Here is a 24,002-nt window from a genome sequence, read left to right as displayed (position 1 = left end):
TCTGTGCATGTTTGGGTGCACCCATATCCATGTACACAGAATTCATATATTCAACACAGAGTGTGCATCATCATGTCACCCAGAAACAATGACAAAGGAAAAGGTTACTATTCTATCATTAAAATACAGTTCAAACACCATGTCTGTTACTACCATATATCCTTTCATATACATATATATATATAAACACTTTCTATAGGAAAGAAGTTTCATACATTAAATATTGACAACTTTTTAATGTATTAAATACATATTTATTCAATATTTTATTAAGATTATTAAAAAAAATAATCTTAGATACTCTTTATTTTCACAAGATGTATGCAATTATGATGAGTAACTACATTTAGGCTCTAACAGCCTAATCCAAACCCCACCAACTTTCATGGGCTTTAGATCAAGCATGTGAGAGCACCGTAACAAACACTGTTTCAGGAGGTAATTCCCATGCAACATCAAACTATGACAAGACACAAGAGGCTAAAAATGGCTCATCATAATTTATTTTATGTTAAAATGTACAGCTTGGGGGGGTGTTGTTTTTTGCCGTTTTTATTTTTGTTGCTTGGGTGGGGGTTTTGTGGGTATTTTTTTTAAGTGACTGACTAAAAAGATAACAGATAAATACAAGAGTGTCACTGGGTCCTATTTTTACATGTATCAAGCCTCTTCTGTTCGGCCCTTACAGTCACTCTGTACAGGTACAAAGGCTACAAAAAAGGAAGCAATATAAACAGACACAAATAACTTTTGCCTTTTTACATGCGATCTGTAAGCTTAGTTTGAGCTATTCACACGCTACTGCTCTATTTTTTCCCTTAAAAAATAACTCCAATATTTTATAAAGATAGAAAAATCTACAGATGGAATGAAAATGTAAAGTTAGAGGCATTTCCATAAAATAGCAACTTTACACCAAGTTCACTACTTTTTTTGTTTTTTTTAATCCTGCCAAGTTTTTGGACATATACGAAAATGTTTCAAAACTTGACAAATAAACACTGAGATGTTTCAATCAACAAAAAACCATAACAGTATTTATAAAACAGAAAGCTGCCTTTTTTCCTACCCCGGCCCCAAAGAAACTGGTCACAAAAATGGAAAAGAGTCTCAACTTTACACTAAACATACAGCAATAAAACCCTTTGAGCTAACCAAAATGTGAACCGCTTTTGCAGCTTTTTTTATTATTTTTACAAGTTTTATAATTAACAAAAATATAGTTCTGGTTTTTTTACCCCTCAAACTAGGGTAACCTAATCAAGGCAAAAAAATTAAGAAATGGCTTACTGTTAAGCACAACACTTGTACAGTACTACAAAATGCACTGTCACTAACATAGACATTAGCGGCATGCAGAAGTGTCACCTTCAGAAACAAAATAATACAACAAAAGAACTGCTAAAAGGCATTTACATGTGGGGAAAGGAGAGAGAAAAGCTCATGATCCAGTACTGTCTGATAGTTTTGGAGTCTATTTATCCACATTTTTAATGGGAGCAGGCACATAAAATGGCTCTGAACCATCAGCTGCTGTGTAACTGCAGTTCAAAGAAAGAGTCCTTCCTTTCCAGAGAACTTCAAGCTCAACGAAATAAACAGAAAATGGAAAATCATCTAATTCCCCCCAAAGAGAAGTTAAATCTCGCAAAGTTAAAAAACTAAACAAAAACTCAAACAAACAAAACAACCAAAACAAGAAATAAAGAAAAACTTGTATAAGGCTTTCTGCTGCATACAGCTTTTACATGGTGCCAACAAATGTTTTTGCATTCACACCAATTGCTGGTTTTGAAATCGTACTCTCCAAAAAGTATTTGTGCAGACCAATCCAATACGCCAGTTTGGTAGTGTGTCTCTCCCAAGGTCCTACCTTCTCATGTAGGATCCATTGAGAGACTGTTTAGACATGCCTGTATTCATGTAGCCATGATGGCCCGGAGGAGTGTACATCATGTTACTGTGGGGTGCTGTCTGCATTGGCTGCTGTGCATATGGCTGAGTTCCCATCATTCCCATCTGCATCTGCATAGGGTACTGGGGTGTTTGATTCATATACCCATGATTACTGTGATAGCCACTATTCATCATTGGCTGTGACATACTATAACCATTCATAGCATTAAGGGTATTCATATTCATGTTCACTGAATTGACATTATAAGCTGGGGCTGGCATCAAATTTACACTCATGTTCATACCACGCTGCATTGTTAAGGTCCGTGCGGGCCCCTGCATGGCCACAGTCTGTGAAGCACGCCCATAGATCTGTGGCTGATGGGCTGCAGCAGCAGGTGGCAGAGGCGTGGATTTGGTTCTTACAGAAACATGACCTTTGCTGGTCATCTGAGTCTGCAGTCTTTGGGTGTGGGATATTCCAATATTTGATGAAGTCATATTACGCTGCAAAAGGGGAGGTGGCAAATTCATGGGAGGAGGAGTAAGGTTGGGGGGAGGGGTCATAGTAGCCTGTGCTTGGGGTCCTCCAGGAACAGCATGTGGAGACTGAGAAAGCTGGACAAGCCCTGTGTTACTTAAGGGGGCGGACAAAGAGGCACTGTTTGCATAGGAAGTTACAGCAGCTGAATGGCTGTAAGGCAAAGAATGATCCATAAGCGTGTTAGTTAACTGTTGCAGTTTGGCAAGGCTGAAGGTGGCAGATGGCTGTGGGTAATGCCCTGCTCCAAACTCACTCTGCCCCATTCTTTCATATAATCCAATGTTGGCATTGCTAGTTTCGGGGATTTCAGTTAACTGCATAGGTGGTGTAAAATTAGCAGCCATGCTGCACTGGGATAACTGTTGGTTGCTGCTTGGAGGCCTTTCAACAACACAACCTTGGGGAGATTTTACATTACAAGTGGGAGGAGAATTGATGTTTGCTTGTTGCATCATACTGCAGCTTCCATTAATGCTAGACATCTGCTGGGTCACTGCACAGCTACTCTGTGTTAGGTTACTAGATGTAAGGCTACTGTACGAGCAACTGTTTTGAGAAGAGTTGTTTCCACAGATACTATTACCCATTGTAGAATCATAACTGCTTGGGTTTTCATAGTTTTCTGTTGTGCTCTCAATACTTCCTAAATCACTAAACCCACTATCCACAACTTGTTGTGAATGATCAGAAACAGAGGGAACATCCATCATTGGGCTGGTCTCCATGTTCTGTAGAGATGGCACAGAAATGGCACTTTGATCTGGGCTGATTTGAGCATAGCTGTTCTCTAAAGGAGCAACATTTGGACTATTAACAGAACGAACTGATTGGCTGGGATGAGAGTGCACAGAAGAAACTGGGCTACTGTGGTCAGACTGCTGACAGTCATCCAGTGTGGTCATTTGGGGACTTTGGTCATTATGGGCATAGTTCTGCAAACTTCTACAGGCCTCTTGAGTCTCTGCACAGTCCTGAAATGTATCTTCATGTTCACTTGCTTCTTGGGTTAGAGACTGTACTGCTTGAACCGTCTCTGAGTCTATCTCCATGGTCTCAGTACTCTCTCCCTTGAAATCGGAATGTAATTCTTCACCAGCTTTTTGGTCCTGGTCGTTACCTGTATGATCATCATCAGATTCAGGCACTGGGTCTGAATCTGTAGTGAGTTCTTTCTGGTCACCTTCACACTCATCAGCTGCAAGGTCAACACCACAATCCATTAACTCCTCCTGATTTGAATTACCAGTTTGAACATTTACGTCTAAAAAAGATTGCTGTGTTTCCAGCATTTCCTTCAAAGCTTCACCGGGTAATTCCTCTTTCTCCACTTCTGTTGAACCCATGTGGCTATCATCTTCATCATCTGCATCATGATCCTCATTGTGAGAAGGTTCTTCATCCTCCTCCTCCTCTTCCTCCTGATCATCCAAATGCACAGACTCCTCTTTTTGCACAAACACTTCCTCTGCTTTGTCTTTTTCTTGATCTTTTGAATTGATTCCACCTTCTTCTATGCTCCTTTCTTCTTCCCCAGCTTTCACGGTATCATTTTCTTGTTTTTCCAGGTGTTCACTGGGTGGACGCAGAGGTTCAGGTTCTACCTCTTTCACCTCATCATCTGGTGGTGGCAAAACTTCAACAGGTTCTTTAACAGCTTCCTCTGTAACAGCAGGAACTGAGCAGGGCTTGTCTTCAGCTGCTTCCTTTTGTTCTTCCACCAGCACCTGATAGTCAGGCTCCAGAGGAGTCTCAGGTGGAGTGTATAAATTAAGCTTAAAGCCAGGTTTCCTTTCTTTGCTTTGTCTCCATTTAGATGGACCACGCTTAACTCCTTTGGGCCAACTCTGCTTACTCTTTAAAGGTTCAAGATTGTCTTTAGTGCTTTCTTCCAACACAGCTACATCCTCTGTATTATCTTTGGGAGGCAACAGAGAAAAAAAAAAGTCTTAGCTTGCACAAACTAATCAATATTTTAAAATATAAACCCAAAAGTAATTTAAAAAATCAAAATGTATTAAGAAACCATGAAACAAGAGCTATAAACAGATCTCAAACCACAATATAATGACACAGTATCTATAGTTCAAATGCTTACTCAGACATGTTATTGTTTGGTGGCCTTTTAACAGTGACTATCTAAACCACCATTTATGCACTAGAAGTTGTCCAGAGATTTAAATGACATGTAAAATGAAGCAAATATTGTCCAAATATTTGATTTTCAACCTTTGGTTTTAGAATACAAGTATGCCATCACTTCACACACACTGATTTAATGCATATTTATGTTTTTTGACAGTAATAACATGAGAGTCTGGAGTTTCTTGTTTGACTATTCTGCAAGACAAGCTATAATCTAATCACGCTTTAGTACCAACACCTAAAAAAGTGGTTCATCACAGTATCTTCACATGGGCAACATATCATGACACAGCTCACAATAGATGATAGATGGCAAAAGATAATTGAAATTAAACAGTGCATAAGAATACTAAATTAATCCATTGACTACAAAAAAAGTACCTGAACACACTTGCCCCTTTCCTTTCTCCCCAGATACCACTTACATATACACCAGAAAAAAAGGGAGAATTACCAAGATACAACATGCTGTACCTGGGAGTGTAATGGCTTCAGCAATACTCCTTTATTGCTATAGCAATGTGATGACATGGTCCATGGGCAAATACACAACATCAGCCTACTTGAAACAGTGCAAACCTGACCAACGGGACATTGCTAGAACACTCAGAACTTGCTTCCATCAGTTTAAATTAACTTCTGTTGAGGAGCATGGACAGTGCTAATATTCTAAGGTACCTGTGCACAGGTTTGTAACAGCACCAACATAGTTGCTCTAGTCACATAAAAGCTGTTTAAAATAGAATCAGCACATGATCCCTCAACTGAGGATCACAAAGCTGAAACTTCCCATGTAAATGGAAATATACCGCAGTAGTACCTTCTTAGAGGAAATACAGAGACCAGAAAATCTAGTCATTCATTCTGGAATTAAAATTTATAAGCATAATTTAAAGAGCCAGGAGGTCAAGGCATGAGTATACACTCAGAACAGCTCATTAGTAGTCTCACTACCCATCCATTAGCTTTTCTGACAGGAAACATCCTTGAAATCAAACTATATAAGCAGCTTTGAAAGAACACAGTTTCTCCATCTCTTTTGTGGAGAAAAAAATAGGGACCCTGGTGCTGAGGATATACTGTGCCACAGAAGCAACAAACCTTTCACTGAATTACCAATAATGCTGAAGAAAAAGACAGCTGTGTAAATCAAATCTTAATTTTTGCTTATATCCTTTACAAGGGATACAAATACTATATTAGACAATATTCCACTCTTTGCTCTGCTGAGTATGAAAGGCTCTGTTGTAGGCACAAAAATGTTGTTTTAGACAATATGACAAGAACTGCAATGCCTCAGACTGGAAAACATTTGTTTCCTGAATGCAAAAAGCAGATTATAATATTAATGGGTCAGGAATAACATAAGTAAACACAATAAAAAACAAAACTAAAGATCTGAAGCTACCACTGAATTCTGAATTATAATAAACTATGTGAGTTTAATGCAGAAAGCATTTTTAAGACCGTAAGACTTTAAGACCAAAATGGGTAAATAAAAATGTCCGGAGTTATGACAAAAATAAATACTTCCTTTGAAATCCACCCACCAAAATTAATTTTCTGAAGATACAAGACCATTTTAGAGTTTACCTGTGCCAGTTTCATCACTCTTGTAACAACGAATATCTTTCTCCTCCTTGTTCTGCTCTTCTTCCTCCTCCTGTTTCTGCTGCCCAGGTTGACACTCAAAAGCTTTTCTAATCACAGGTTTCAAGTCATCATCTTCCCCGTCCATCTCGCAGGTGGGTTCCAGCTGTGGCATGGGACGCTCTTCGTCGGAATTATCAAATGGCTCATTCAACACCTCTGTTGTTTCAGAAATTGTCTCTGTTGTAACACTGCTATTTATCCTTCTGCGTTTACGGCCTCTTTTCTTTTTCAGTATGAAAGGTCTCTGAAAAATAATTCCACAAATATCACTCTTCCTACATTCCCATTTGTTAGCTGATTCTGGACAGATTTTTGTAGAGTGAGTTTACAATAATCTATTTACTCATTCAAAGAACACTTTACATTGCATCAAATTCAAATGTACACAGAATCTAGAAGTAAAATGTCTAAACACTTAAAACAGGTATGTATTCATGTAACCAAACCGCTCTTGAAGTGAAAATTATGATTAGAATTTTCTTCATATTGAAGTGCCTTTTGCTTTCTTCTGTCAAATAATATTCCTAGCACTATTACATAAATTGTACTTATACATTTTTCCTCTCTAGGTTTGTAATTCCCCAACAACCTTCACAAGTATCAAAGTTTATTCTTCTACATTTTGGGTTTCTACTATTTTTATAAATAAGTAGGTACATAGATAACAACAATGTTGTGGATGTCAAGAATGCTACAGTTGGCTGCTATACAGAAAAAACTGTTCAAGATTTTTTTCCTATTACACATTCTTAGAGATTCATAGTTATTTTCAAGTTTGCTCATTTGAAATATAACCAAAGAGACACTCCAATTTTCCAATTCTCACCTGAAACACCTAAACACATAGGCTGAGGTGAGAATTTTGGGATTCTTATGTTTACTAATTTAAGCCACTCAGAGTTGACTTTTCAAAGAAATAAAGAATTATCAAGCATAGCAGTAACCAGAATTTAATATGTAAATCTCCGGTAAATTAGAATATGGGTAGGTAAACACACACCCCCCGCCGCCTTTTTTTTTAAAACAGCATTCCTTTTGAAAAACAGTATTCCCCTTTTAGGAGTTCCTATACTAAAAACAATAAAAAGACAACCCCATAAGCAGGACTCCATCCTAATACAAAAAAACACCCCCTTCAAATATTGAACCAATACCAATGCCAAACAGCAGAGGGCAATCACTAGTTTAAAAATTAACAGGAAATTCTGGGGGTTTTGTGTCACTACTACTTCATAGGTCCATGAAAAATCCAAATATAAAAGACTGAATGGAGGAGAAAAAAGAGAAGAGAGGAGTTGTTAAGTATCCAAATAACAGAAAGGATTAAAACAGTCTAATTAATGTTTGTAAAAAATGAGATTGTTATTTCAATTATCACCATTTGATTGAAAGCAGAGACAAATGACTAAATCAAACCATTGAGGTAACACACCTTTCTTTTTATGGCCAGTGACTGTGGCTTTGTCAGCCGGGGAGGCGAACTCTGTTGATTCTCATCCCCGCCATCCTCCTCACTGCTTTCTTTAGATTGTTCTGTGGATTGCCCTCGCTCCCCCACCACTGCCAAACTTTCTGGAGATCGCAAATATTTATTTTTAGATTGTACTTTTGCAGGTGATTGCCTACTATTAGTTCTTGTGGAGAATATTTCTTGCTCTTCCTTTTCCCAGCAGCTAGCTTGTTCCATAAGACGCTCAGCCTGAAGGGTTGAGGTTAAAAGAGCAGGTCACTGAAACAGCATTTACTTCACCATATCCTTTGCGTTCAGCTAAATACTTAAAGTAAGTCAACCTTGATTAGCACTGCCAGCTAACCTAGCAACAACATTTCAGCTGAATCATCTAGTAGCAACTATACAACAGTTAACAGATAACAAACCAAGGAAGATTGCATTTCATGGGATATTTAGCACTATTAATGATGCAGCGAATTGATTTAAGTCCTTCAGCACTACATTACATGCCCACTGACTGGATCACTTTGAGCAAGTTGAGAACACAAAGAATCGATTGACAGTGCAGCCCCTGAGCTCTGCACCAAATTTGATCTGATTACATGCTCTTTGACTACCTCAAGAGTGATAAATACAGCTCCAAGACAAGTGATTTGTGTTTTAAGTTTTCATATTCAACCCCCCCAAAATTACCATGTCCTGCTGCAGCGCTTTCAAAAATTCTGCATTACAGTATCAGTACCTGTAGGGATGAGAGTGTGTGTGTGGCTCTCCTAACGTCTGAGGTAATTGATGAATGTATCCTTAAGGACCGGAGAACCACCAGTTGAGTGTGTGATACCTTGTAACCACTGAAATGTTTCCATGTATCTTAGGTGAACTAACTAACCAATAGTGTGCTGGTATGTTATATACAAGAGTAGATAAAAGTGCAGCTGTAACTAAAAATAAAGTCCTTTGCCTTCAGTGTAGCCTTCTGATCAGACTGCAGCCTGAGTTGTCTCTGCCTCACCTGACCACCGGAAATCTCCTTTACCCCGACAAGCACCCTCTACCACTAAGCAGTGGTCAAAGTTAAAACTGCTCTATTTAAGCCAGCCTGAAGTTGAATATTCAGAATTATGAAATCCAAAGGAAGAGAAATTCAGAAGTCTCTGATATTACCTCCTTTTCTGCTTCTCTCTCTTCTTCAGAAACTGCGGCATTAGAAACTAACAAAGGAGTCCATCTCAAGCTTTCAGGATCTACTTCATTGATACGTGGATTCGCTTTCAGCTTCTCCATATGACTTGAAATCAGCTTTTCCCTTCTAATAATTACAAATCTACAATCAAATAAATAACAATTTAATTTAGAAAGTGATCACCCAAACAGCCTTTCTACAGTTTAAATCCTTTTGCACAACCACCTGTGAAAACAGACGGGTAAATCAATGGATACATCAAACTACAAATACCAGCTGAAACACAGCCACAGCATGCTTACACTAGGGACTGTTTCTAGAGGAAGTGAGGAAACAACAGTTTGTGAAGTGAAAGCCCAATATTAAACATCACTACAGCAACAGAGAGGAAAGTAAAGGTTTTACAGGCGACTACTCTAAATCTATTCAAGAGGTTTAGTGTTGGCACTTGTGTCACTGCCAGAACAACCTCCAATTTTAGTATTACATGCAAGTATAGATAGAAAACACTGTGGATCATCACGTCAAGAGTGAGAAAACCGTAATATTGCAACTGAAGATGTAAGCTAATAGGACAAGAAAGCAAGTCAGAAATATAGGTTTTCTAACGAAGCATAAAAATGTACTTCAGTCCTGTGGTAATGCAGTACCAAACAAGTTCCAATTACTGTGAAGTGGCATATCAAAAGTAGGTAAAGACTAATAAAATAGCACAGTATGCTAATATACTAGCATATATCCTACCATCTCCCCTGTTACAAAGAACTATACAATTCAAAACAATAGAAAGAATTTCAAGTGCTGTAAAAATCAGGTTGATTAAGTAATAACATTGTTTTTCACTGACAAGAAGTTTAAAAAAAATTCAGATCCAGGTGAACCCTTTTCACAGAATTATGACAAACTTCACTATATACAAGAAAAATTAACAGAATTAAGAACCACTAAGAAGCCATACCCAATTCCCAAGGTAAGTGTTTTGACAGGAATTTAAAAGATGTAATTTTTCTTCCTGTCTCAGTTAGTGACCTTCTGGATATTCCTAGCCAGGTCAGCTGATGTCCCTGTCTAAGCTTTAGTACCTGCGAAAAGAGACTATCTGAACTTTTTCATAAAGTATTTTTACTTCTATGAATGAAAAGGTGCTATTTCGTAATTGGGTGTCAGTATTCAGACCCTGTAATAACTCATGACAGGACAGAAGCTGCATGTAAGTGATAATAGGTATTTTATTCTCCCTTAAAATACATTTGTCCTCAGGTTGTCCATAACTAAGTACTCCAGAAAGCTGAGGTTTTAATGCAATGACAGCACTCCTCTTACTACTGTCATCACAACATCCTGTAAGACAATCTCCTTTTTGAAGACTTGCATTCTTTCTAGTTCAAAATTTACTAGTTTTGAATACTACTGCTTGTGCACATAAAAGTTACTGAGGCTGAGCTTTTCCTGATTTTATTTTTTGGCAACCCAGTGTTGGCAGCTTTGCTTAATTATGAAGTTTCTATGATTGGAATATCCAGAAAGAATTAAGAAGCTCACCAGAAACACAAATACCACTGAAAGTCGTTTAAGACATTTTATGGAAAAAAACAGCCCAAACAAGGACAAGAACCCACTTACAATCTAAAATATTCATCAAGATCATTAAGAAATAAGACAATCACAAAACAGGAACTCACCTTCTCAGTGCACTGATTTTCAACACTAATTGTAACATTAAACAGAAACTTGCAATACCAGTACCTTGAGCAGGAAGACTTCATGTACAGCAAGTGTGATCCCACAGTTTACATAAATTCAGTGATGATGGAAAAAGGGGGTGTGGAAAGAGACTGCCACCCACAACCCCAAATTTTTCACTTACTGGTATTTAAAGCAAAATATTTGCACAGCAAGAGTCAAGAACTGCACTTAGGGAAGATTATACTGAAGGAAACAAAATGCTTAACTGAAAACGTTTTGAGCTGGCCACATACTTTTAATAACCATTAACATGAAAGAGGATCTGAAAAATCACCAGGAAGAAAAACTCCTTATATATAAGAAAGTCCCATTTAATAAGACCCATCTGTACTGACTTCTTCAGTAAGACAGTTATCACTCATTTTCATGTCAGGCTTTCACACAGACATTTTTTCATATCAACTGGTTTGTAAGTAGAAAATGTTTTCTCTAAGTATTCTTAATTTTTTTTTCTTTTACAAGATTTACTGACCTATCTTCTCTTTTATCTATCATGCTATGTTGCTGCAGGGTTGTGGCAATATCATGTGGACACATTCCAGTAGCTCGGCTCATTCCTTTGATGCTGATTTGCTTTTCATGGTGGCAGTTCAGGTATTCCAATATGACACTTTTCCAGTAAGCCAAATATGAGAGACGACCCAGATCAGATAATGGCTTTTCAGGGGATCCTGCTTGACCCTCTCTTCTAGAAAGTAAATAGCCTAGAAGAAAAATCAACAGGATACTTTATGCAGATAACAAAAGTAAGGAATGTTAACTAGTCCTTAAGAAAGTTGGAATTAATACAAAGATCATCAGCATGACTGATTGAACTATTGGAAACTCTTGCAATTAAAGAAATATTATCCATAAAAGAGATGAGTTTTCATCACTACAGCAACATAGGAAAAGAGCAAATCCTTGTGAGAGGCTCAGATCTGATGTTATGAGAATCACACATTAACCAAAACCCCTCTTCTAATCACAAGGCAAGAAGGAGAGAAAAAGTCAACACATTTCAGAACAGATCCCATCATACATGATCTCATTTAGAACTACAACTGTCTGGTCTTTTGAGAAACTTTTACACCTGAGTTACTTCACTGAAGCCAAGAATTTTCAAAAGCATCTCCATAGGAAGTACCATAAGTAATACCAGAAGTCATTTTTCTTCAAGAAGCCCCAAGTGACATAAGTTTTTGATTAAACAGTTAGTAGTTGTATTTCAGAGGTAGCATATAATTCACATGATGAATTACTCAGAGAATTAGTGAGGAGAAATAATTGAAAAATAATCTCCCCTAATTCACATTTAAGAACATTCACATAATTCCTGCTTGCAATCTTCAAGACACAGTAACCAATCCACTATTATACAATATACCCTCTTTGTTTTATAGTCTATGTGTTATAAGTCCCTTTTAACTCTTCAGCTTTAAGAGGATTTTACAATTTGAAGCAGAACCTGCTTGGAGATAAAAGAAGATGCCACCAGTAAAACTAATTTAGGATAGAAAAAAACCCAACACAATTAATAAAATGTACCTTTTCACAGTAATTCATCCCCTCCATGATACATATTCTGCACTGTGCCTTTACAAACACTACCCAAACATGGGTCTTAAACACCAGGCTTACAAAATGCTTATTCCACCATAAGCACAGACACCGTTTATGGAATTTCATTGCTCAACATCATTTGGAATCCACCAACATACACAGTCTTGCACCTTTCATTAATACTTTTTTCGCCCTCAAGTTTTTCACTCTTTGTTTTTCAAAGCTTAAAACATATTTAATACACTCCTGTGATATTTGCTAAACAAATCCTTCTAACCTCTTCCCAAAGAGTAAACAAGTCAGACTTCTTGCTACACCAAAAAGAAAACCATAACAAAATATAAGACCTAATCTAGAACAAAGAGTTGTCTATCTTACCTTCTAAGCATATGAGTGATGGTATCACAAAATCCAACAGACAAAATATTAATAATGATTTTTATTTCTGGCCTTATCTCCATCCTTCATAATGAAACAACATGGCACATGGAATTTACGGCCCTTGATTTTTGTCATGCAAACTGCCTAGAACCACTAAGGTTTTATTTTATTCAAGATTTAAAACAATTAGAAGAAATGCAATCTGAGAAGGGGAAAATTAGAATAATATACATACATTTTATGCCTTCAACACAAATTCAAGAGATAATCAGGCGCTAAAACATACATTTAAAGAAATTGACTTCTAATTACCTCATAATTTCAGTACATAGCATTCCTAGTAACTCCACTGAAATAGCTACAGCAGACTCCACAACACACTTATGTGAAAACAGTAACTTTAATACATCTGTGTCAGTCTCCAGTTAAGAACTACTGATTTTGTTATGCTTGATTCTCTATACTCAAACAAATTCAACAGCATGAGGTCAGAGATCCAGCTTGATAGTACCCTGTTCTGACAGTGGCCAAGAGAGAAATCCAAGGGAAGGACTAAAACTCGCAACCACCACGTGAAACTCATGCAAACAGATTTAGTCTAGCTCTGTGCAGACAACTGGAACCAACTAGACAAGGATAACGTTCACACATTTTGGTGGGTTTTAAGAACTTGTTAAGATTTGTTAAATCTCACTTCCCTCTGCAAGCAGCTCAGAGTCCACCTTCTCCTCCATTCCCTGCGTTCACCTATGTTTTCATTTGGAGTCTCTGACATGCCTGCTGATGTGAGCTGAGCAGACTCCTCTCTCTCTAGCTCTCTCCTGAAAATCTAAAAATCAGGATTCTGAAAATCGTATCAGCCCTCTTTCACTGCTATGGTATGAAAGCAGTTTTATGCATACTCCAAGTTATAAACTGCCATGAGCAGCTATTTCATTAAGTCTCATATTCCCCAATCCCCAAGACTTCTAAACATCACTACCTTGGCTTTATAATATTACACATAAATCACAACACAGTTTTAAATTTAGCTGGAGGAAGTGAGCTGAATTTTATTATCTGTTGAAGACACAGACTTGTTCCTTTGCTTTTAACATGGTACCAAAGGCAGGCCCTCAAAGATGTAAGAAGATAGAAACACGGACTACCCAGAGGCCAGTGAAATTCAAAGAAGCAGCAAAGATGTTAAACAACTGGTATACTGAGTAAGACCAAATGAACAGATTAAAATTGACAGAAGGAAGTAAAATGAAGTTTGAAGATATTTTTTTAGACACTCCTGCAATCTGAGCACTCTCTAAACATGCTTTATATTCTATAGCAATGAACAAATCACTTTACCATTTAATTTCACAGAATAGTTAAGGTTGGAAGGGACCACTGGAGGTCAACTAGTCCAACCTCCCTGCTCAAGCAGGGTCTCCTAGAGCACATTACTCAGGATTGTGTCCAGACTACTTTTGAACATCTCCAGGGAAGCAGACTCCACAATCTCTCTGGGCAACCTGTTCCAGTGCTCTGTCACCCTCATGTTCATCATTTCTGATGAATAAGCAAAGACAAGTCATCTAAATGAAAATGTTCAGCCTCGTTGAGTGCATTTAGCCCTGATCACAATCATTATAAAAGCATTAGGCTTTCAGCAAACTCAGGAATTAACCTTGATGCAAACAAAAAAATCCCAATTTACAGCCTGGATGTAGGTGTTTCAATTACACATGTGTTCAGACAAGAAAGCACAGTCACACTGTAGCTCAGTTACACACCAAAGCAGCCAAAGTCTGGAATGCATATTGCACAGGACTAAATGCAGACTGCATTTTTGGTTTCCTATTCACCTGGGAAGGTAGGGAACTTAGCCAATATGAAAGTTTGAACAAGTACTTTTGATGTAATTATTATTTCTATTTTAGAACAACTTTATACTCTAGAACAGTTCTAGAAATGCTGTATTTTATATTAAATACAAAGGTTACTTTGTTTAGCTTAAGAGTAAGCAATAGTCAGCTAGCATGCACACTTTGGAAAATAAAAAATTGTACCCAAATATGTAGTAAGAAGGTAAAATAGAGGGCTATATTTGGCTTGTAAATGTATCACTCATCTTTTTTAAAAGGTTCACAACATTTCCTGCCTTCTCCAATAGGCAATACAGCGACATATTTTACTGAAAATTCCCCATGGACAGAATATAATCCATCCAGAGCATCCCAAGGCAGCTTCAACACAATCTTCTCCAGAAGATGCCACCAGCTGAAACTCGAGCATAATATCCTGTGTTCTATTACCCATGTGCTCCCTTAAGGGAGCACCTGACATCGCGACCTCACCACAAACAATAGTGCCATAGGCAATGGACACTGATCTAACACAACTCCTCCTCTCCTTGAACTTCACTGCTCACAGACAGGCAGGTTCTTTGAGAACAGTGCCACAAAGAGAGGCACCTTTTTGAGAACATCATGTAAGATGTTCAACTATTGTTCTAAAAACTCAGTGCATTACATTACATGCTATCATTGTCTTCAGCAGAAACAGAATCAGCAAAAATGAACCTGAAGGGAAAACAGATTACTGAATCTCACTCTGTACCTGGATAAGTACTTGGAAATTACAGCTCTTTTCTCCTACACTACTAGCAACAAATCTATGTATTTGCTTTTCACTTATGGAAGCTAAAAACTAAAACAAACAGTCTTCAAAGTGAACCCTGAGGGTAGGGATTAATGAGTCCTACTTTTCAGCTAGCACAGATTTTTTTGTCTGCTACAAAAATCTGGAAATAATAGCTTACACTGCAAAGAAATTCATCTGAGAGTATGTGATCAAGGAAATAGCTTTATATATCTCATGTATCAATCACATAATACACTGGAGACAAACACAGTTCTGATCTTCTTTAAGAAGTCATGTTCCAATATAACTTTTCAGGAAATCAATAATATTAATCTCTCTGAATAAGTGAAAATACTAGCAAAGAAAGTGTTATATTCTTGTAATCGAGACAGAACTTACTTTTTACAAAAGAAACAAGAAGACAAACATCTTTAAACTACAGTGTGCCTTATCAGAGTATTCCAGAGTCCTTACCTTGGATTATTCTACCTGTTCTAGAGAACACAACTTTCCACTCAAATTTTTTAATTCAAACTTGTATCTTCTCTTTTCTTAAAATCATCTAAAGATTAGATTGGCTTTTACTTAAAAGAAGAAATGCAACCAAATGCAGTCTTTATTTCAAAACCAGAACCACAATGATGGCAGTTTAATGCAAAAAAGGAGCTATTTGTTTCACTGCAAACACTTATTGCAGAGAAATGTTTACATCCTGTTTCATACCCTCTACATTCACAGAATTATGAACAAATATGACACACATAGCTCTTCAATAGGAGCAACACTTACAGAGACAAGAACAATACAGAAAATGCAATATAGCAGAGGTCTCTAGATAAGAATCACTCCTGAGTCTTTCAGGAGTAAGTAACCCTGTCACTGGCTACTAACCTACTACTTGCCTTTGAACAAGAGGACTTAGCCTAAACTGCACAAGAGGAAGCTGTCTTGATAAAACCCTCCTGAAGAGAATAAAGATTTCCTATTTGCTATCATCTTAAATGTGTCCTAGTAAAATTGCTTGATTATCATCATGGTACCATGGTTCAAAGAGAAACATTTTTATTTTTCTGTATTGGTAATCTTTACTTCATTTACATGGAAGAAAATGACTCTCCACCTCTCAAAGTATGTACGGCTCAGCTTCACAAAGATTTGGGCAGGGCTCTCCCCACGTGGGTGTGCCCTTCCAGCCTGGACAGTGGATTTTTTAGGTGAGGCACAGCGTGCACAGAACTGGCCCCACCCTTTAACTCCTGAGGTTCATCTGCCACGGCCGAGCGAGTTTGGACGGTGACAGTGAAGTCCTCAGGACTAGAACCTACAGCCCCTGGTATTCCCAGGAGGTCTCCCATCCAAGTACTGACCAGGGCTGACCCTGCTGAGATTCTGAGATCTGTCAGGGAGGCATTTAACTGCCTACCTCTTAAAGTACAAAGGATCAAAACTTAAGAGAACTACCATTGCAAAACCATTAACTTACTGCTTACATACTAAAATACTCACAAAACAAAGACTATATTATCATATCTGAATAATTTTCCAAACATTTTTAAACTCAGAAAGTCACACAGTATGCTTGTAATGGGTAATGACTGATAATCAGAGGGGAATAAATCATATAATGACACAAATTCAAATCTGTTAACCTTGGCTTCCAACATGAAGTGTCTTTTACTGCTATAATTTGCCTCACAGCTAAACACAAAAGCAAACTTAAATGGTTCCAAACTTGCTCAAGCCTTGCCTGCATAGAAAGGCCATTTTAAAATCAGGTTTCAAATCACAAGTCACAGGAATGACACAGCTTCGAACAAGTGTCAGGTTGTCAGCTCTCATGGACATGAGCAGCTTCTGAGCTGCTACAATACACAGCAAGTCATAATAAAGTAAACTGTCACCAGCCTCCCTTTGCCTAGGAGACACCTCATGTCTGTGTGCTGGTATTCAGTAGCCGAGCTGTGAACGGCCTAACTGCCTGAGAATCAAGGACAATACAGACAACAAAGACAGAATGTACCACTCTAAGGGACATGCTTGCTCTCCACAGCCATGCACTTAAGGCCACTGCAATCAGATTGATTTGAACAGCTACACAATATTGGGGTCAATGCACAACTAAACTGTTTTAACTTTCTGGACATGTTCACCTATACTAACAACAGTAATACATCACTGATCCTATAAATAGGCTTGAAGAAAGCTGCCAGTGTTAAGTACCACATTACCAAGTCCCGTTCAAAATGCACCTATGCAAAACAGCGCTTAAACAACAGCTTGCTGACAGTAATTTACTTCCAAACTTCTTGAAGTTTACTTACAGAGTAAATTCTCCTATTATAAGCTTTGCTCCAAAATCAATAGGAACCAAATTTGTTGTATTTCTCCTTAACCACTATCACACAGCTCTAAAATGCAGTACCTTGCTCTACTTCCTGCTATTTATTCTAAATATTGCTCAGTACAAGAAATTATTACAAATATTCTATCATATTTTACAGTGTACTGAGTTTACAGCAAAGGTCATTGCATTTTATGTTTTTCTATTGCTGCAAAAAAATGAAAAAACCCCACAAAGTATGTGTCTCTCCACTAAGTGTTATGATAGACAATTATAAGAAACTGCACCAAGAGGCAAATATATACTCCCATTATTTAGTATTCATCTTAGAGAGCATTTCTATGAACTCATATCCAGACAAAGGCTGGGGAGGGTCCAGTACATCTATGCTTTTACTTTGACATTCCAGATGCATTTCTGCCCATTTAAACAGTATTTTTCTATTTTTTTATATCTAGCATGAATATGCCCTCTAAACTATACACACACATAGCTATTTAAATATAAAATGACTATTAGGTATTTTAAGTAATCACTGTGTCTACAGCAATTACATAATAAACAGGAACACATGGATCTCCAATGGATGATGCACCCCTGCACCAGCAGTATGGATAAATGCATCAGAAATTAGAGTTACAATACCTGTAATTAAGCATTTGGACCATATTGGTTATTAACATCATCATGTCATGGACTTAAGCAGTCAGCAATTAAGTCCACTAATCTAGACTATCTGCCAGTGAAGTCAGATATAAATATCATTACTGACAAGAGCTGCTGGAGAGCGACAAAAGGGTAGGGACACAGTGTACTGATGTCGTGAAAATGGGAGTCAAATAGGAGCAGGTTTGTTTGCATCACAAGAACAGATTTTAGTCTATTGATGTTTCCAGGCTACACTGAATGTAGCCTTCACAGCAGAAGCCCATTTGGACTACACTACATCCCTAAACACTGTGCTAGCACTCTGGACTTCAGTCTGATTTATAAGGGTAAGAGCTTTTTGCCATGCACTGTGTAATTTAACCTTTCAATGCCAGGTTCACATTTATGCATGCATGTCACAATCACACACATCAACATTTACCTACACCTCCACACACAGCAAAGGTATCCCAACACCACTGAAGTAAGTCTTATACAGAATACAGAGTCGAGTTATGAAAGCTTTCCAGATATGTGCTTTAAAGATGCCAATACACAGCTGAAAAACCTGAGCAGACAAGAGACTCACAGCAAAATCCAACTACTGCTGGAGTTGGAAACAGCTTAAAATCTACTCCTCAGAGACCCCTAGTCCCAAAATGGAGCATAAGCAATAGCTTGTGGTCAAAATGTAGTCTTCGTATAATCAGCTCTGTTTAAATCCTGTATGTATTTTGTTAATATTTGTGTCAGAAGGAAACGTATTCATGAGAATCTATCCAGAAACAAAAGAACCAACCAGTGAACTATTACCCTGGTATGTTCCAAGTTCTTCTCAGCCTCTTTAAAGGCCATCCCCCACAAATTAATTACCAAACTCAGATAGATGGAATCAAGTATTTTTCCATTAACCTTTGTTTTGTTTGAAACAAACCCAAGTAAAGTAAGTCCTTTAATATAGAAAGAAAGAACTTTTCATGCAATGTTCTGTATCAACCCAAATATTTGAAAGAACAGCAAGTACTAGTAATAGTTTTAATAATAAGCCAGTATCTCAAGTGAAGGTTTACCTCAAACCAGCATTTCAAGTTATTCTAAGAGATAATGTTTTTTGTCTTACAAAACATCACATGCTTTGTTTTGATATTACATGAACAAATTGTGAACACAGGGTAGTCAGAAATATCAAAACAGCTGAGTATTCAGAGAGGACAGCTCAATACAGTTAGGTCAGCTTATCATTGCAAGTTCAGAGGTATGACCAGGAATGGACAGCAGATACAGGTAAGGTAAAAGTGTGCTTCTACTAAGACTTACAAATCCTCAAGCTGTAATGCATGTTACCATTTTTTTCATAACTATTCTGTGTGCCTCTGAACTGTTCTTATCTATATCAATGGGAAGAAGGTCAAAGATACAGGACCTTAAATAGGTGTTAGTACGCTCTTTGAAAGCACTTTTGAGACAGCTTCAAAGGACCCCAATCCCAAGATCTGCACAAACAATATACAAAAAAAAGACTAGCTGTAACTTGAGATGCTCAGATCAGTGAACAACCTGCTACATTCTCTTTTCTTTGTCTGAGTAAAGAAAAGCTTTCTTTATGATGAATAGAGTAAGCCAAAGATTCTCTCATTATTGTTACAAGAAATAATGCGAGCTCTCATTCCTCTCCACATTCTCAAGTAAACCCAACACAGGAGGCCCAAAACCTTTAGCTCCTTTATAGAAAGCTTCACAGAAGAGGTTAGGGCTAAACAAATGTCCTTCATGAAGGCAAGGAAAGGAAAAGATGACTGTAGTACAGTCAAACATACAAAAGGCATCCTTTGACTGAATTAATTGGCTAACACTTATTTTACCTGTGCCAGTTGCCAGTAAACCCCTTGAGTGGAGGTTCTGTGTATGAAGTAGACTACTTATAAGCAGAGCGAAAGCATAAGCAAGAGAAGAGGAGCTGAAGTACCCTTAAAAGCAAGACTTGTATGTGCAGAGGGCATCAGTCTTGAATACCAATTGGATGAATCAATTTGTTGGTAGGTTAAGTAGTTCAGAAGATCATTAAAAAAGCTGGATTGTTCTTAACTTAATAAGCAATGTTTTAAGCTATTTAATTTTACATTTTTAAAATTATTCAATAAATGGCACTGAACAGTAAATTGTTTATACAACTGTAAGTGTTGAGTGAATTTCCTTAAAGAACTGCCAGTGCCTTCCGGTGTTTCATATTGACAGCACATGAATACTGTGTTAAAAATATATCTAATGTGCTCATTAGACAACATTATCTGCTTGCCTTCTTACAGGCTCCATGTACGTCTACAAGACTCAGTTGACAAGACAGGAAAATGGACATAGGAGGCTATGCCTAATGTAACAAACCAAATATGCCCAGAATCTTTACATGGCACTGAGGCCAACCAGCAGAGACAGATGGCATCCATACCACTAAGCTCTGACTCTCAGCTGGAGTGTTAACCTGGCTGTTAACATAATCCTCCCAGATTCATGGCTCAGGAGAACTGTTATCACATTTGGAAAGTGACAGATGCCCTGGACCAAAGATGCCTAGTAGTACTAAACAACGTGAACAAAAGAAAAACAAGGACTTGAGTACTGAGAAGCCAAAAGACACATTTAGGAAATCACTGCAATTACTGTGTTTGCTCAGGTAAGTGGTCATGACACAACAGAAGATGCAAGCTGCATTTGTCTTATAGGAGCAGCAAAACATTATTGCTCTTCATTTGCTCTACTAAAGCATGCTGTGTAACAAGGAATTAACCAAGGAAGATTTTAGCGGGGGAAGGGGGGGGGGGGGGGAATCCCAAACAACTGGTGAAGGAGGTTATTAGGGAATTTGTAGACACAGAAACTGCAAGAAAGTGCACATTATCTACTAAGCACTGAAAACAAATTTACCTGTTACAGCACACTTCAAAAAGCTAATAAGCCCAAGACACAGTAATCTGCTAAATAGCTACTGTTAGTCAGAATACCAGTGAAAAAGGAAAAACTAAAATGTCTTTAAAAGACAGAACTGACTGATGGCACTGAAAACGAGGTATCTGCTAAGAGGGCCACAAGGTGTCTTGCTGTGCCTTAAGAACAGGGTGACAGGGGTTGCCTTCTGCAACTTGGGCAGTGTGGTAGAAGCACTTGCTAGTCAGGAGACTGAAGCAAGAAAGCCATTGAGTACCTCAGACTTTCCCATATCCCGGGTAATGAAGTCTCACATTTCCTTCCAAACAAGGCTCACATTTTCCCTATTCTTCCTCTTATCAGCAATATACCTGTAGAAGATTTTCATGTTACCCTTGATGTCCCCAGCCAGATTTAACACTATCAGGGCTTTGGCTTTTCTAACCTGATCCCTGTCTACTCAGACAGTTTCTGTTTTCCTCCCAGGCTACCTTACCCTCTGTAAAAACTTTAAGCATTAAAGATGCACTACTTAATTAAAATCTGTTTTCAGCCACGAGGTTTCAGCAGATGGCTTTCCACATTCACTAACACTATAAAGACAGCTTTGTCCAACAAATACTTGTTATCATTCTTACCATGTTTAGCCTTGTCTTTTCGCTGTTTTCAACGCTATCTGGAATAAAGACGCTCTTCAGTTAGAACAGTCTTAGCTTCTGTACCTTAAGTGATGTCTGCTTTCTTTTGCAGTTCTGATAAATGTACAGTGTCTTGAAGCTATATAAAAGTGATGCCAAGAAATCCCAAGAGGCTGATTTTCTTGGAATAATGTTAAGTCAACTAAGCTTGATTCGAAATCCATCTTCATTCCCCCTCATCTAAATCTCAACTTGACAGAATGCTCCTTATTAGTTATTTAGAAGAGGCCAAACTCAAGTCGTGAGGTCAGCAGCATAATCAATCATCAAGAAAAGAACAGAAAATAAATAGGCAGCAGCAGTCAGGCTCCCTCACAAATTCACAGCTCCCAGAGATGTTTTAAATTCCCTCCTAGAGGGGAGAAAATAAAAAAGCAGGTAATTCAACCTTTCATTTGGACACAATGCATTTGTAAAAACACCAACACAAAACGATGAGATTGACAGTGTTCTGTACTGGGGTACACAAGTCAGTCAGTCCTAAAATACCCCACAACACAGAATGATTCAATATGGATCACCACAGTTTAAAAATGACACAGTCCTGTTTTACACAGATCCTTAAAAAATCTTCAGAAGTGTAGTTTGAGAATATATCTCTCCAATAATGCCTATTAAAAAAAATCCAATCCTGTTTCTCTCCACCCTCAGTCTCACATTCTCACCTTCTGTTGTTTGCCACACCCTCATCAGTAACAAAACAGTCCTTTCAGGATTGTAATGTGAGAAAGGGAATGCTGAAATGCTCTTAGAGCAAATTTTATCTTAAAAAAACTCCACGGTCCCCTTTCATCCCCACCTCAATTCCGTTTACAGACTACAGCAAAGCATGATCATGAACAACTGTGTTGGAAGGTGTATTTATTCCTAGATTGCATTTCTGTTATATTTCAATATTTGTTAGAGCAAACTAAAACATCTTAACACCAGATTTTGGAAAAGAACAGTGTAACGGGTGTTTTACAGAAAGAATTAATCATTCCACAGACACGCTAATTTTTCAAATGCTATTTATACTCCATATCCATATTTGATTAAAGTAATTAGACATGTAAAAAATTCCTGATGATTTTCTTGTAGTAGGTTTTTGAATATTACTTTCTGGCCAACACATTATTTCCCATTTTCCACAAAGAGATTTAGACGATCAGTGCTATATAAACACATACCAAACAAGTAGATCCAACTACTAACAGCCCACTGCAGCTTAGGCCTCCTTCGAACCTGCACAGGAGGGTATCAGCAGTTCTGTAAGTGCACCAGACTCGACGTGCCATACATGTGAACACACTTTCACCTAATATATTTGCTTCATTACAGCATCTACCTTGATAAGGGTTTTTTTGAGTTTGCTTTGCTTTGCAGACGTTAATTGATGAATTATTATGAAGAACACAAGTTTTCTCAGTTCAAGGTCTATGTCTTGTTTCCATCTGAATAGAGTTTTAAATCAGTTACCCGCCCTGGATCTGTTACTGTAAGAGAAGTCTACACAGCTACCTACTTAAGACAAAGTAAGGCTGCACGGCAAATAAACTGTGTGAGGAAGAAAAATATGTATTTTCACTACACTTCTGCTCTCTTTTGCCCTCACAGGGCTTCTGTTAACAGTGTGGGATTGTTTGCATTTTCAAGTATTCTTTAAAGAAGAAACATTTAAAGATCCTTAAACTGATCCCGAAGACTAACCCAGGTTTCATGCAATGCAGTTCCTTCAGCTTGTTTCAAAAGTGTCTCAAAACTGCTGCCAGGAATAAATAAACACACAGTCCCCACTCTCATCGATACAGATTTATGGTACCTGTAGATGCTTGTGGGACAGACAACTACTCAATGCACAATGCTTATCCATTCTGTACAACTAAGCAACAGCTATCTTCACATTTCCAGAGAGATGGAGATCTTATGAAACAAGTGCAAACTGGAAGCAACTCAAGAATGCACTTTACAAAGTTATGCATCCTTTTTTTGTCTATTCACTGCCCCATCACCATCCCCCATTTCTCAAGCAAAGTGCATACAGCATCATGGGTACAACAAATACCTTCGAGGACATCTGTACTTAGTCCCAGCCCACCTTTAGCACAGAATATTTCACTGATTCAGCTTTTGTGCACAAAAGTCCCTAAATGGTTACACGTGCACAAGGGATTATAGGAGTTTTCAGTCAAGAAGACAGAATTAGAACTGAGAGCAAAGAAACAGCTTGCAGTTCCGTATCTTCAATCAACTTCTTC

At 37.9% G+C, this 24,002-nt stretch overlaps 1 protein-coding gene across 7 annotated transcripts in view; it reads right to left on the bottom strand.

The window, feature by feature from the left end:
* Nucleotides 1-240: 240 nt before the first annotated feature.
* KAT6B (lysine acetyltransferase 6B) overlaps nucleotides 241-24,002 on the bottom strand; it is a 105,386-nt gene continuing 81,624 nt past the window's right edge. For all 7 annotated transcript variants that reach the window (XM_071563410.1, XM_071563411.1, XM_071563409.1 and 4 more), the window contains 5 exons: nucleotides 11,090-11,321; nucleotides 8,853-9,012; nucleotides 7,668-7,934; nucleotides 6,176-6,479; nucleotides 241-4,355 (listed from right to left, as the gene is read on the bottom strand). In XM_071563410.1, coding sequence (XP_071419511.1) covers nucleotides 1,870-4,355; nucleotides 6,176-6,479; nucleotides 7,668-7,934; nucleotides 8,853-9,012; nucleotides 11,090-11,321 — 3,449 coding nt within the window. In that variant the 3' untranslated portion in view covers nucleotides 241-1,869. The remainder of the gene's footprint in view (nucleotides 4,356-6,175; nucleotides 6,480-7,667; nucleotides 7,935-8,852; nucleotides 9,013-11,089; nucleotides 11,322-24,002) is intronic.

Source organism: Pithys albifrons, chromosome 9, assembly GCF_047495875.1.
Source record: "Pithys albifrons albifrons isolate INPA30051 chromosome 9, PitAlb_v1, whole genome shotgun sequence".
NCBI lineage: Eukaryota > Metazoa > Chordata > Aves > Passeriformes > Thamnophilidae > Pithys > Pithys albifrons.
Note: the sequence above shows the minus strand (reverse complement) of the source record. Positions and strands in the feature narration are given on the sequence as shown.